The sequence below is a fragment of the Lichenostomus cassidix genome, chromosome 3 (assembly GCF_008360975.1).
Source record: "Lichenostomus cassidix isolate B80296 chromosome 3, HeHo_3.0, whole genome shotgun sequence".
Classification (NCBI taxonomy): Eukaryota; Metazoa; Chordata; class Aves; order Passeriformes; family Meliphagidae; genus Lichenostomus; species Lichenostomus cassidix.
The window spans coordinates 32,485,379-32,500,682 of record NC_139483.1 but is presented as its reverse complement, the minus strand read 5'-3'; the positions used below and the strand labels follow the sequence as shown (position 1 = coordinate 32,500,682).

At 39.9% G+C, this 15,304-nt stretch overlaps 1 protein-coding gene across 3 annotated transcripts in view; it reads left to right on the top strand.

The window, feature by feature from the left end:
- Positions 1-689: 689 nt before the first annotated feature.
- SMYD3 (SET and MYND domain containing 3) overlaps positions 690-15,304 on the top strand; it is a 383,946-nt gene continuing 369,331 nt past the window's right edge. For 2 of the 3 annotated variants that reach the window (XM_085055185.1, XM_085055183.1), the window contains exon 1: positions 691-884. In XM_085055185.1, coding sequence (XP_084911311.1) covers positions 721-884 — 164 coding nt within the window. In that variant the 5' untranslated portion in view covers positions 691-720. Of the gene's footprint in view, positions 885-15,304 lie in introns of all 3 variants that reach the window. The other variant, XM_085055184.1, reaches the window with a different exon arrangement.

Below are 15,304 nucleotides of genomic sequence, written 5' to 3'. Positions count from 1 at the left end.
TATTCAGATCACAGAGAGATCCAGAAATACATCCATATGCCAATTCATAAAATGTCCCGTTTGGGGATGTTTTTTGACAGAACCATTACCATGTCTCTTCCTTTGTAAACCGAACTGTTTAATATTTTGTCAATAAACATCTAAAGGGAAGGTGCCAAGAGGATGTTTCCAGGCTCTGCTCGGTGCTGCCAAGCAATAGAAGGGGCAACAGGCAGAAACTGATGCACAGGAATTTCCACATGAAAGTGAGGAAGAACTTCTTTACTCTGCAGGTGACTGAGTTATGGATGACATTGGCCAGAGCGGCCGTGAAGCCTCCCTGACTGGAGATCCTCAAGAACCCTATGGATGCAATCCTGCGCCACGTGCTCTAGGATGCCCCTGCTTCATCAGGGAGGTTCCACAAGACTGTGCTCCCTTCCAGCCTGACCCGTTCTGGGATTCCGTGATATGCATTATTAACTGCCGCTCCAGGCAAAGAGCTGCCCTGTGCCCGGCGCCTCTCAGTGCGGCTGTGCTGGGCTGTGCTGTGCTGTGCTGGGCTGTGCTGTGCTGTGCTGGGCTGGCCGAGCACACCCGTGTCCCGCACACCGCGGCTCCATCCCTGCCCGCCCGGCCCTTGCCCTGAGTTAAGATGGCGGCGGCAGCGCCGGGTCACGTGCCGGCGGGCGGGGCGGCCGCGCTCCCCTCTCCTCTCCCGGTGGCGGCGCGCGCGGCAGGATGGAGCCGGCGGCGCTGGAGCGCTTCCAGAGCCCGGGCAAGGGCAACGGCCTGCGCGCCCGCCGCACGGTGCGCCCCGGAGAGCTGCTCTACCGCGCCGTGCCCTTCGCCTACGTTCTCACCAAGGAGCAGCTGGGCAGCGTGTGCGAACACTGCCTGCGCAGGTACCGCCGGACCGCACCGCATGGCTGCCTCCGCTGCCGGCCCCGCCCGGCCAGCGCCGCCCCTTCCGCCGGGGCGGGGCCGTGCTGCGCTGTGCCGGCGGGGCGGGGGTCTGCCTTGGAGAGGGGCTGGCTGTGCCGGGAGATCAGGGGTCCGTGCCCGGAGAGGAGCCGGCTGTGCCGGGGGAGCAGGGGTCCGTGCCAGGAGAGGGGCTGGTTTGGCGGGCGATCAGGGGTCCGTGCCAGGAGAGGGGCTGGCTGTGCCGGGCGATCAGGGGTCCGTGCCCGGAGAGGGGCTGGCTGTGCCGGCGGGGCGGGGGTCTGCCTTGGAGAGGGGCTGGCTGTGCCGGGGGAGCAGGGGTCCGTGCCCGGAGAGGGGCTGGCTGTGCCGGGGGAGCAGGGGTCCGTGCCCGGAGAGGGGCTGGCTGTGCCGGGTCTCCGCGGCTATGTGCTGCCAGGGCTGAGGTGCGAGGCTTAGCGCTTCCCGCCGCTCATTTTAACTGGGGGCTTTTTTCTTAAATGTTTTTTTTTGACGATGTCGCCTCTTGGAGTTGCTGGGGAGGTTTCCCGGGCTGCAGGAGGCGGCAGTGGCGGCGCGGCTCGGTGCGGTGCCGTTCCCGCTGGGATGGCTGGGATGGCTGGAGCTCCAGCCCCCGCTCGGGTGTTGCTGAGCGCGGCGGGCAGAGGAGCTGTGCCCTGGGCATTGGCAGAGCTGCGGGGCACCAGCCTTCGTGACACAGGCAGCGTGCGGGGCTTGAATTCCTGTCGCCTGCCAGGGGTATCCCGTGTAAGGAGCACTGGTTTGGAGACATGCTTTAAACCTTTGCCTGCCGGCCTCCCGTGGATCCTTACTAGTGGAGACCGACAAATACATAGTAACTTTCTGTGCTTGTAAAAAGGAAACAAACAAAACTGTTCTTTCACATTTAGCAGTCTCCCAGCGAGCTGGATTGTGAACGAGCTGTTTGAGGAGCATCTGTATATTAATACCTGAAATATACCCCTGGACAAGCCAAACCTCTGTATAATTGCCAAGACGGGAAGCAGAGAGACAGGAGAAAATTCGATACTGCTAACTTTTCTGTTTTAGGTTTTTGCTTTGGTTTGATTTTTTTTTGGGTTGGTTTGGGGGGGGGGAAGAGGATTTTGAGATATTTTGAAAATAATTGAGGTTTTGTTTGTTGAAACAACCCAGGTGATTTGCTTCATGTCCTTTACAGAGCATCTCAGCTTCTGTTTAAAGATATGAGGATGTGATCCTTATTTAATCAAAGAAAAATTTGTATATTTCAGGCAATGCTTGCATCTTACTAAAGCATATAGAAAAAAACCCAGCCAAAGCAAAAACCCAACAAAAAAACCTCCAAAAATCCCCCAAATAAACACCAAACTCAAAAGATTTTTAGCTAATTATGTCTGTGAAGTCTGACTTGTGACATCAGGGTCCCTCGGGGTGGTGATTGAACATTTTCAGCTTGAAGTTTTGAGAGGCTACAGACTTCAGAAGACAGGCTGAGTGCAGCAACAGGTGGAATAAAAGTGAATCTGAGTTTCCTGTTGCCTGTGGTGTTTGGATATAGACTTGTAACCAGGGCATGTTTTGTTGGGAGAAATAATGGTGTTACCAACTTGTTAGATCACAAGAGGTTATGAATTTGTGGTTGTTTTTTTTGGGGGGGGGGGTTGGGGTTTTTTTTTGTTTTGTTTTGTTTCTTTATTTTGTTTTTTTCTGAAATAGTGATAGCTGTTGATTAAAAAAAGTAAATAAGGAAGTAAAAAAATACTTTTTCACCAATCTGACTTCCTTTGCAAAATATTCTGTGGCTAGACAGAGTTTATAGATCAAGACTGTCCAAGCTAACATTCACCTAATTAAAGGAGATATGTACATCCATTGAGACATCTGGTTGGTTTGTCTAGTTTTTTTGTTTGTTTGTGTTTTGGTAATATATGGAAATTAGGCAAATGGTGAATCTCGTGTGGTCTTTGTTCAAAGTGAGGTATCAGAAAAACATTACTGCTCATTTCCAGGACTACGGATAAGTCACGTTGTCTGCTACTCTTCCTGTTTTTCACGCTGATCTTTAGGTGGCAGTACAGGAACACAAATTTAAAAAAAAAAGTCTAGTTCTTAATATTGATTTAGTGCTTTAGCAATCCTTTTATATATGCAATTAATGTTTGAGGCTTTACACTGTGACATGTAATTCCATACTTGTTTTTGTCTCTTGGCTTGTAGTAGTGAATGTTGTTTGATGCAGTTTTAGGCTGTATGAGAAGTGCTGGGTGAGCCAGAAGATGGGTAATGAAGTGCAGAGTATCTTCCTCCTGGACTGCCTGCTAAGAGGCAGCATGGTCTCACCAGGATTTGGGGTCACAAGCTTGTGATGGTGCTGACTTGGCCAAGTTCATACAGCAGGGATCTGACATACCAAAGCAGGGTAAGGCTGGCTTTTGGGGGCAGTTTTAGAGAGGAAGGCCCAGATAGTGCAGTAGTTCTGCTTAGTTGCATCTCAATTAAAGTGAGTATTATTGTGGATTTAAAGTGTTGAAGTATTTATATTCAAGGACATGTATAATGCATCTAATGGCAGAAAGATTAACAACCCTTCCTTACCTTATTGGGTTGTTGGGTCTGTTTTTATAGAGGAAATAAAATTTTTGGTCAGTGTTGTTAGGTCTACATTGTCTGTAGATCATATAGCTGATTTTTGTAATGATCTCCCCTTCGGTGATTTCCTCTTACTTCAAACAGAGCTCTGTATTTTCTAATGAAGAGGTACATGTTGTTTTTTTATACAAGGCTGGGCTAAAATACTCTGCTCTAGATGGTTTAATATGATAGTGTAGCTGTTTGAATGGTATTCCGGTAACAATTATAAAAAATACTATCCCAAAATAGGATACATAATAGATTTGCTCTGAAATACAAATTTTGATAAAAAGAGCATTGACAGTGTGTATGTCTATGGAAGCAGTGTCTTGAGAGAACATGATGTGTTTCATAATGGTATGCTTTTTGCAAGAGTATCTGTAGTGTTAGGTTCAGTGCCTTTCTGGAAACATACTGGTTTTACTTTCATGGAAGTTTGACAAAATTTGAATGGCCAGCATCTTTTTCCAACAATTTCCAGGGGAAAGCAACAGAAAAGATTATTCTTCTCTCACTAATTAAAAGTTTTCTGTATGGCTTTTTCCATGCTTTAATACCTCTTTAATGTTGGCCAGACTTTCAGATTTTGAATTGAAAATATACCCAGCCTGGGTATAGTTTGGGAATCAAGATGAAATGAAAGTCAGTTATATATTTGGTGTTTCTTTGCTTTTCACAAAACATTTCTGTGATGCCTTGTAGTTACAAGAATCTACTGCAAGAGAATTTAAGTCCTGGTTGATACTTAGGAGCAAGGAAACAAACTTCCTCCAATCCAAGTCTTAGAAAAAGTATAAATCTGATCCTTTTTCAAAATGCTGCACCATTTACACCTTTAAAGGAAATGAATAGGTAATGAGCATGTCAAGTACAGACTATGAAATAAAAGGCATAAGTGTTTCTTGTTTGAGTAAGATCAGAGGTTCTGGCTCCGGAAGTGCATTAAGAGGAACTATGAGGAACTATATTTTTGAATGACTTAAATTCTACAGGGATTTTAAAATGCAAAAAACTGATATTTGATGATATATTCATTGATTTTTAACTTATCATCAATTCTCATCAAATGAAGATAGTTAAGTTTTTTAGATATAAAACAATATCCATATTTTATAGTTTGCTTGTATAGAAAGGTGTTTTGGGTTTTTTCCTCTCTGTAGAATATTGTATTTCCATGATCATTTATGGAATGGAACACCAACATTTTTAAAATTTCTGAAACATATAAAAAATATAATTCTTAGACTTACCACATAAATGAGTTAAAGTTGGTCAGCGTGACTTGGTGCCATGTCAGTAAGTCAATAAGGTTTTTTAGAAGTGAGAAATATGATGTATTTCACATCTCTTCAGTGACAGTCAAAATACTAGACAGATTTCCAGTAGTTTTCAAGATGTGTAACTTCCTATGGCGTAGGGGAATATAAAAAATCTTAGTGTTAATCACAGTGTGAGTGTTAGGAGCGGGTATGTTTTTGTGCTTCAGGGCAGGATAATCCTGGGAATGATATGCTCTAACTTGATGCAGCATTCTGACAGTTAGGAGTGAAATTGCAGCGCTGTCTCTTGATGTGCCTGATTTAGGGGGAAGGAAGAGCAAAGCACGTGAAACAAAAGTGTATGTGAGACATAAGCTATACAAAGTATCATAACTTCAGGTTCCATGTACATTTGTTAGAATGTTTCCCAAGACGTGAGAAATCGAACACCAACGTGACCAGTAACGTTTTTATCTGTAGCTGAATGACAGCCTAAAAAAAGCAGCGTTTTCTTAAGAAGAGACTCTCCCTCCCCCATCTCAACTTACTCCCATAGTGTTGAAGCAATTTTATGAAAAGCAGTATAGAAATGCTTTTTTTCTGCCCCCACGCCAGCTGGAGCCATAGAAGTGGCTTTCAGGCTGCTGTCCCATGCTGCCAGGATAATCTTCTACATGAGAGAGTGAAGACATTAGGCTGTGCTTTCCTGCAGTTTCTCATCCAGAGAAGGTCTGTAGCAGAAATTACACTTACAGACTGCATCTCCAATTCCTTCTGTTTGGAGTCAGGTTGAAGCAGGGTAAGAGGGAAGCTCTGGCATTCAGGAGAGCATTCATAATAAGTTGTCCTGGCCTGCCTATTGATTTCGTTTACCTCCCTCACAGCACCCTTTTTAGTGTGCTCGGGGGTTTCATGTGTTGTTTGGAATATCCCTTGGTAGGTGTTTTTGACCAACTGTTTATTTGTCTTGGAGGCTTGTTTTCAGAATGTAATTCAGGTTCTGTTGGCTGTAAACCCTTCTTTTCATTGCACAGTATTTTGGTTTTCAGTTGGTGCCTCCTCGCTGCTTTGGAAGCTCTGGGCTTGCTTTAGGTAATATATGGGTCACTGCTAATCTCCTTCCCTTCCTCCCCTGCCTTGTGGTCTCGAGACTGTTGTTCATGTCTGCTGCTGCCAACCTGGCTCAGGTCCTGTTAATAATAGGAGAAATAGAAAAGGGAGAGGCATTGTTAAAAATAAATTCTCCCAGGTCAAGCATTTTTATTGCCATGCCTGTCATTTATGGAAAATGAAAATTTAGGTTTAGCCATGCTTTAAAGGGCCCTAAAGGTATTACTGTGCTGGGATTTTGTGTATACGATTTTCATGCTTATACTGCTCTGTAATTTGAAAGGTATTATATCAAAATTGTTGTCCTGTCAAGCTGTGACTGACCATTTAAGTTGTAGTTGTCTTGCACATTTTACTCAATATAGGTTTTACTGTGTATCTGCAATCCATACCTGATACTGTATTTCTGTTCTGCATAGTGCAGTCCCTAGTATTAGTGTTTTAAAATTTTAATATGCTCTACATAAATACTCTTAGCTTGTGGTTATTGATAAAACCATGAAAATAAGTTTGTGGATTGGATTGTCTGTAGCATGCATTTCCTTAGGTTGATCTGTAATTATGCAAGTACAAAATTATAACCAGCACTACAAGTGAAAACATGACTAATTAAAATATGGTAGCCTCTAGCTAATGTAATGAGAATTAGTTTCAGGTATTTCCCAAAGAAAGTTTTTAACTATGTGTAAGTTTCTAGAAGTTTTGTACTATCTTAGGGAATTTATTTTTTAAATTCTTTAAGAACTGTTACTTATATCTTGTCCATAAGTATTGGAATTCATTAATTGTTGGTGTTTGCTTCCACTGTGGCTGTACTCAAAAGCCATTCCATGCTTTTCCATGGAATGATGCTGATTTACCTTGAAGAACCTTGTTGTCTTTAGAACCAGTTGTGACATCTGTTTTGAATTATCCAAAATTAGATGGGTGAGGCTGATAGAATTTTCTGCATGTCTTTCTGCCACACCCATGTTTTGAAGTAGGATATGGACCTGTGTGACAACTTACCTGATGTGCTGGCTAGGAGCTGCAGAAAGGGCAGGCGTTTTTAGTGCTCTCCTGAGTCCTTGCTCTCCTTCCTTCATGCACCTTCTGCTTCTCATTTGACACTTTGCTGCTTATATGACCCATGATACGCTAGTGCAGAGAAATAAACTGGCAGAAAACATATTACTCCCTCAGAAGCATTTCCTAGCTTCAGTTTAGCAGAAGAAGCACTGCAGACATTTGCAGTTGTTTCTTACCACAAAGACAGTATTTTCTCTTGACTGAAGTCTTGATTACATGGGAGTGTCTCAACTTTTCTGACTTAATTTTTGAAACTGATTTTACTTATTTTGGGATCTGTGCTTAATTCTAGCAATCACAATTCTCACAGTGCCTTTGTGGCTGAATGGGAGATTTTATTTAAAAGCCAAGTTAAAATTTTCGTCCTTCCCAAGGGTGTCCAGATGACTGTAGGGTCAGCATCAAATGGCACAATTGGTTGAGCACCAGTAATTGCTATGCTAAGTCAAGCTGCAATCTCCTATTCATGCAATATTTACCTTTGCTTTGCTGTTCATCATCATAACTGCTAGCTGCCTTTAGCTGAGGCCTTGCTTTGTCATTAATTTCATTGTTCAAGCTTAAATGGAATTTAAGACTGAGTATTTTTTTAAAGTATCTTCTTGCCCTTTCAGTACCTGACCCTGCAGTCAGTAGGTAGGAAATACAATTTTGGTTTCACTCAGGGTGGGCTTGCCCCTGGGTGTTTGTGTAGTGTTTGTATGCTGCCTGTGTCATCAGGTTTAAGCATTCAAAGGAAAAACGCCAGCAAGTGTGTTGAGGACTACTTATGAGGGTGTGATTGAGAGTGGTTATGATCACAGCATCACAGAAGATCTAGAAGTGCAGAAAAGGAGGACAAGATTATCAGTGAGTAAGCAGAGGAAATGAAAACCATCTTATCAACTGTAAATCCCTTCTTACAATTCACCCAAATATGGCTCATTCATACAATTTAATTGAAATGTCTCATTCAGCTGCTTGGAGAGTGTGCTGGTGACCTGAAAAGACAGCTGTGGTGATGGCATTCTTAGTAGTGGGAAGGAGAATGGTAGAACAGGGAGAAAGAGATGTTTGGTGAAGCACTGTCCTCAAAGAGGAGGGATTTGTCTCAAGTAAAGCTGAGTAGGAAATAAACTGTGTCTATTTCCTAGGGTAAAATCTTTGTTCAGTGTATTTTGTAATTCTTGGGCAGAAACTTGTTTTTATTTATTAGTCAAGGAGAGCTTGAAAGCAGCTCACTTTAACAAAGGTTCAAACTGGAGTGCTGAGTGCTGTTTTGGTGGGAGCTTTTTTTGTTTGGTTTTTTTTTTTCCCTGTTGTGATGTTTTGTTTTAATTACTACTCCTCCCTGATAAGATTAACTCTGACACTTCCTCTTCTTACTGTGGTCTGACTGCTGTTTTCTATCACAGAAATAGAGGTTGCTATTCCTTTTGAGATAAATGGTGTACTGAGAAAGACTCACTGTGTATAAAAGTATATCTCATAAACTTTATCTCCTTTATTTCTATGCACCTTTATGAGAAATAAATTCAAGTACCACTTTCCAGATCGTTGTGTTTGAGGTCTTTATTGAATATTATATGGGATGAGAAAGTTTGTGCCAGGCTAGTTTAATTTCCTCTGAAAAAAATAAGGATTTTTTGGATCAAACCCTGAATACAGATATTTTAAGAATTGAGTGAATGTTGTTGTGGGTCTGTACTTCATGTAGCTGGCTTTGATTTCTGTGGTGCATTGACTCCAAGTCCTCCAGCTGTTGAAAGTATCTTTGTCCAGATTTCTGAAAAAGTAAAAACAGATTGAAAGGTTTCAAAGAAAAATTGAAGCGGGACAGAAAATCACTTCAGAGATTTATGGTCATAAGCATGTATTTTGTTTTAACAAATGAGATGGCTACTCAGCTATTTATGAATTTTACCCACTTGTCATATTAAAACAGTTGTAGTAGTTGATATCCTGTTCAACACATGGAACAGCCATGGAAACAATTTCTTGAAATACTGTATGAAACTCAACATGTGATGATTGATTTATCTGAAGTCTTTGCCCCAGGAAAAAGAGGCTATGCAGTAATCCACACAAGATATGCATGATATTAAGCATAAACCAGATATAACAATGAAATATAGTTTATCTTCAGTAAAATATTTTACTGTATTGTGTTTGGTCTTTTTTTTTTTAGTTTTGGTTTTGTTCCACAGAATAAGCCCCTCATACTTATATGAGTTAAGTATCTCTTACTCTAAAAATGTCCCTTTCTGTGGCTAAGAAAGTAGGTGAATTGTGCTCATAAGCACTAAAACGAGTGACAGCTATAAAAATAGCAGAAAAGTTATAGAGTCTCTCAGTTAGCAACCCAGTTGCTGAAAAAAGTTAATCTTGCCACTTCTAATGGATACCTAGTATTTTTTTAGACATGTAGTCAGTCTATATATTGCTTATATGTGGGTTTTGCTGCTGGTTAATGGTCTTTGCTACTTTGGCAATCATTTTGATTGAATTACACTGAATGTTTTATGTGCTTACTGCTTTATTCTGTGTTCCAATAAGTCAAAACTACTTGTATTTGGTTTTTAATGAAACTCTATAAGGAGTGCAGACTTGCTGAGCATTGTATGCAAAATAATTAGACTCCTCTAAAGACTTAGTGAAAATTTGGCATGGGGTTGTTTTACTGGACTCACCTTTTTACTGAAAAGTGTACTGACAGGACAATCCTGTTGCAGGTATATTAAAATATGACACAGGTTGGATTCACTATGGAATTTAGGATAAAAAAAAAAGTGTGGAATTATATATTCAACTAATTTTGCATTGATTAGGAAGCTACTGGATTTTTCAAGATTTTATTTTGATGGCGTTTGTTTTATTCAGTATTTCAGGAAGCATTTACCTTTCTTTTCACTGCATTTCTAGAAATTCCCTTTGCAATGATACATGTCATGTTACATGTGTTTGAAGCCCACTCGTGAGGGCTGGTTGTAATTTTTCTCCTTTCTCCTTTATGGACAGTCTTTGAACACAACTTGGGGAGAGCGGGGTCAATAAAATCCCAGAATGGCTGTGCTTACCTCTTTTCTTAATATCTTGTGCATCTATAAAACTGAAGATGTGTATATTTTAATGCATGTATGAGGAGCACAGCAGATGAAGGATAACCTTGTAGTTCAGATACATAATTGGAGGATTAGAGCCCTTCATTTGTCTGTTAAATTTAATAAGGTCTTTCCCTGATTACCTGCTTGAGAGAGATTTGAGGTTTATTGCATTCACCCATATATTTAGAAGGTGTTGATAGCATGTAAAATAAAAATACTTTAATTATATGTTTGTATATCACCTTAAGGGCAATATTTGACCTTAACCCGCTTGAAAAATCTTAAAAAGTGGTTCTAGGCACCAGAAAGCATATCTGCTATAAATTTAATAGTACTACTAGAGGACAGTCCAACACCAACAGGTTTATATGTATACTTGGAATTAACATGGCTTTTTAAAACTGGTAAAACACATCCTAATTCTGCCAGAACTGGAAGCTTTGCCATGCAAAACTTTATGGCCCATACAATTTGCTGGATGATATGATTGTTCCTTTCAGTTTCAAAAGCTGTGAAACTTGCTTGTCCTTGACCAAAAAATTTGTTTGTGTGGAAAAAAATACAGCTTAACTGATACCAGAGAAAGAAGAGTAAAGAGGCTAGTGGAACATGAATTACAACAGACTAAAGAAAATGTCAGTGTGAAAAATTGTTTACTTGGAATGGACTCAGGAGACATAACCTGGGGAACTGCTCATAGCAGGGATATTAAATATTTCTGGGAAAAACTGATCATAAGGGAAGAACATGACAGTTTTTTAAATTACTGGTCAGCTATGGGTGATATTGTGGTATAAATCAATTACCAAATCGAAGAGAGAATTTAGCAGATGGAAGCTAAAGTTAACAATGTAGGGTATGAAAAGCTATGAAAATGCTTTTATTGTGATTTGTGTAAAAATCTCAGATTTGGAAAGGTGTGACTGGAAGTCCTAGTTTTCCCTGGAAATTTCATGGCTATGGCCCTGTGTGTGACTCAAGGGATCATTTCAAAGAATAACAAAGAAATTGCAGGACTGAGAAGAGAGTAATAATTTCTGTACAAGATTTGAATTTCCAGAAGTTGCAAAGCATCTTATGGAGAGGGTAGAAAAGTTTTAAATGGACAGGATTTTTTAAAATTGAAAAGATCTCTATGAACTTGTAGGCAAACTGGTGTGGAGGGAGCTGGATTTTTAGCTGGGCAGTAAAACTTGTGTCTTTGTATTTAGTCAGGAGGGCTGTGAGATGAAAGCACCAATGTAGCAGGAGAGCCTGAGGCTATTTGCATCATGGCATTGGGGTGGTTATGCTGCCTGGTGGCAGAAAAATCACATAAGGTATCACAGTCTGTACCAATGGACACAGATGTTACCTGCAGTTCTGGATATCTGGTTTCAAAGTTGGTTTTAGCCTCTTATCTTGTTTCTGAGTCTCAGGAGGAGTTGAATTATTAAAGGACATATTTTGTCTTTGAACAAGTAGCTCTCAGCAATGTCAGTGTTTGGTGTGCACAGAATACAGCAATGTTTGGCTGTCTGTTGTGGGGAGCTGACGTAGGGCACTGGTCACTTCTGCAGCTTTCCTTCCTCTAATCTGCTTTGAGATAGATGAAATAATTTACAGAACTCCCAAGTGCTTCAGAAATTATTATGGAGCCAAAGATCTCATCCTTAGAGATTGCCTTGGAAGTTGTGACTATGGGAATACGTCTGTTTAGAATTACTGTACTGTCGACTTATTAATTTTTAATTTTCATATCTTCTTTTTAACCTCCCCCCATGGAGTCTTACAAGCTATGTCTGTCACTACACATACTATTTTATGACCCTTGTAGTTAGGGCTGCTTGTGAAACACATATTTGGTACTTGTTCATATAGGCCTTAATAAGAAAATTAATTTTCACTAAAATGTACTTTACTAATAGCTGTTTGTTCTTAATTGAAAGACTATGCATACTTTTCTGCTTATAGCACATAAGGATTCAGAATCAGTTTTAAAAACTGCCGTTGTTGGAACATCTCAATGTTGATCCATTTTACAGCTGGAAGAGAATTTTTAAATATCCATTTTATTTTCCAGATATAAAGTCACCTGCACTGTGTGTTTGCCTCCCTTTTGTTGTAAATTCTCTGAGGCATGAAATAGCTTGCCAGTTGTCTTGTATGCTCAGAAGTTAATGAATGGTTATCAGTTTATTGCAGATAATAACTTAGCTATGAACTGTAATGCATGCTTAATCTCATTGTGTAGAATTTTTGCCTTAAGACAATGTTTAATTGGTGGTTGTAGGTTTAAGAATGTCATTTCAGGCTCTGCTTTCTCCCAGGACTCTGCAGCAGAAACCTTCTCCTCCCCTGCCATCCTGCCCCATTCTGTGAGCAAAACTTTTCTCATCTTTGAAATGCTTCCAATTTTGCCACAAACTTTTAGTAGCTTTTAGTAGAGCAGGTCTTTTGTCTTTGTCTTGTGGTGAGTCCTTAGTGTTCATTCTGACTGGTGAAAATGAATGATCTCCAGTTTTTCCTGGGCTTGTACCTATGAAATGAAGTCTGTCCTTGTGTATGTCTTATTTACTGCTGTTAGGATGTGAGTTCACTTTAAGGAAGAATAAAATCTCTATGGACTCACTCCTGCAGTTATCTCCCATTAGAATAAAGACAGAAAAGATTTTAATTTCGTTCAGCTTGTATGACTCCTAGAATTGGTAATTTCCAAAAGGGTATTTTTTTTTGTTCAGGTGTGCTTTCTTTTTATGCATATGTATTCTCATGCAATAAAAATTTCTTGACTAATTTTAATTTAAAGAATTATGTTCTCTTAAACTTACCTCATAGCTAAAATAAATTATGTTTTAACAGTCTTTAAATAATTTAGTTCCTTATTTTGCAAAGTTGTTTTCCAATCAATTTTAGATTAAATTAATTAAAAAACTCCATTAAGTCCTCCTTCTTAATTTTATTTTAAAGCTACCAAGGTTATATTTAACAAATAAATATCATGTGCATTTGAGGAAACATTTTTTTACTAAAGCAGTGAAGTTACTGCTGGCACTCTGTGCAAGGTAGTATGGTGGTGGTAGGCCATCAAATAGACCTGTTACTAAATGAGATTTACCAGAAAGCTTTGTACAAGTACTGGCTTCAATATCAGGCTTTTGGAGGAGCTCTTCATATAAACATTATTTTTTTTTTCTATTTTAGAAATGTCATAGCAGTTACTAGAAAAAACCCATAAAAACATTTGGACTCTTCTTGCTTCTTCCTAGTTTTTAATCTTTTGCATAACTGTGTGTTGACAAAGCCTTATTGACAGAAAGTTGAGTCTGAAATGTGTTCAGTCAGCATAAACATTGTATGTTGATGTGACTGTAGTTCCTATGGAGCTGTCCATGAAGAGCAATGTTTTCCCATTACTCAGTCTAGCTCTTTAGCCTGTTTCAGCACTGGACTTGGAGCAAATGTCCCTCCTCCTCATGCTGAAAGACTGTAAGCTGCTTAATTGTGCTGTGGAGTTAGGGGATGTCAGTGCAGCTGCTGCTCTTGTGCTTTGCTTTAAACCCCCAGAAGTGATATTTAGGTGGTGCTTAAGTAGGTGCTGCTGGGTGCTCTGTGTGGATATCAGGTGCTCCATGTTGTTTCTGGGTTACATCCTCCAAACAGAGCCTGGCCCTGTCTTAAGGAGCTGTGGTTTCCTTCCACCACTTGAATTCTGCAACAGCTGTTAGGGTTTCTCCAGTGACTGAGACCCTCTGTGGTTTGTTTTTTTGGGGTGCTCCATGGCCAGAATGTTTCCATAGGGAGGGCTGATGTGTCCTGGTTTGTCATGCAAACAAAGCTGTTTCCCAATAGGCCAAACCACCGCACCCAATAACATGAAGAACTTTTCCAGGATGTTGTTGTGAAGAGAAGCTATTTCTGGTAAACACAGGTAGTAGCAGCCCAGGGAATGAATATTCAAGAGGAACAATATAGTTTGAAGAAGTGAATGGACATGACTGGGACTTAAAAATATGCCTGGAGAAAGCCTAAATTCCAATAATCTTAATTCTGGAAAAGAACCCTAGCCTAAACTAACAATTATCTGGAAATAAAATGGCTTTTCTGTGCCAGGCAAAAATCACTATTTTCTTTGCTTTTTTTTTTTACCTCATCAACAATTTAAAGTTGCAATTTACTTACATTCTTACTAAACTCACTTTAAATACTCAACATGTAAAAAGCTGATTTGTCTAAAAAATCTTGGTAGTGTGATTAGGTTTTTTAATTGCATGCTCAGTTTCACTGAAAAGGTGCTCATTAAAAAGATCGATGCCAGACACAGAGTGTTTAGTTAGGCTGTAAGACTTAGACAACTTCATCTTTCTTGACAGATGTTGAATTTCTCTGTGTAGGTAAATTAAAAAAAAAAAAAAAAACCCAAAAAAGAAGAAATTACAAATTAAGCTTGTCTACTCACTTGCAGAATGGCCAGCAGCAAGAAAAGCAGGTGAAACTCACCAAAATTAAATTAACTGTGGCTTCATGATACTTTGTTTTTGTTTTCTAGGTGACCAAAGTACGCTTGTGTATCTCTTTCCAAGAGAATAGGAGCTGGTGCTCTTCAACGCTAGTTTTGGTTGATGCCTTCTATGTGCTTCAGCTAATCTGAAATTTGAAATGATGCTCTATTTTAAAGATGTTTTTGCAGCTGTAATCAGATTGCTCAGGAAGAGTTAGGTTTGTAGCTTTCTATTCTCTGTGAACACAAGTCTGACTGTAGGAGGTGTTCGGGTGTATCCACTCCTGTTGAAAGGATTAGACATTGGGCACAAGATACAGGAGATGGGTCATCTGGTAGGATTGAGCTGTGTCACTTTATTTTTGACCTAATCAGTATTTGAACTTAAGTTTCAGGAAATGAAAGCTTACTCTTGCCATTTCATTTCTATAAGATGCTGTGCTAAATTAGAAAATTATACTTCAAGAGTACATGAGAATTCAGAACATCTGTTATAGTACCAGTGAAATGTGCATTTTGCATGCCTGGCACAAGAAAAAGAAATCCTTCAGATCTCCATATATTTTGGAATTGCTTTTTTCTTTAACCCCTCCAAAGTTTTTCTTTTCCCTTTTTCTTTTTTCTTAAATTCTTCCTCTCTTATTTGCAGAAGACCTAAAAGGAAGCCTGCAGCTTTTTTTCAGGACTGTAGGATTTTTAAACAATTAATTTGCTAAAGTTACTTCTCATTAAAACTTGGACTGTGGATTTGGTTTTTGCTTAAAAATCAA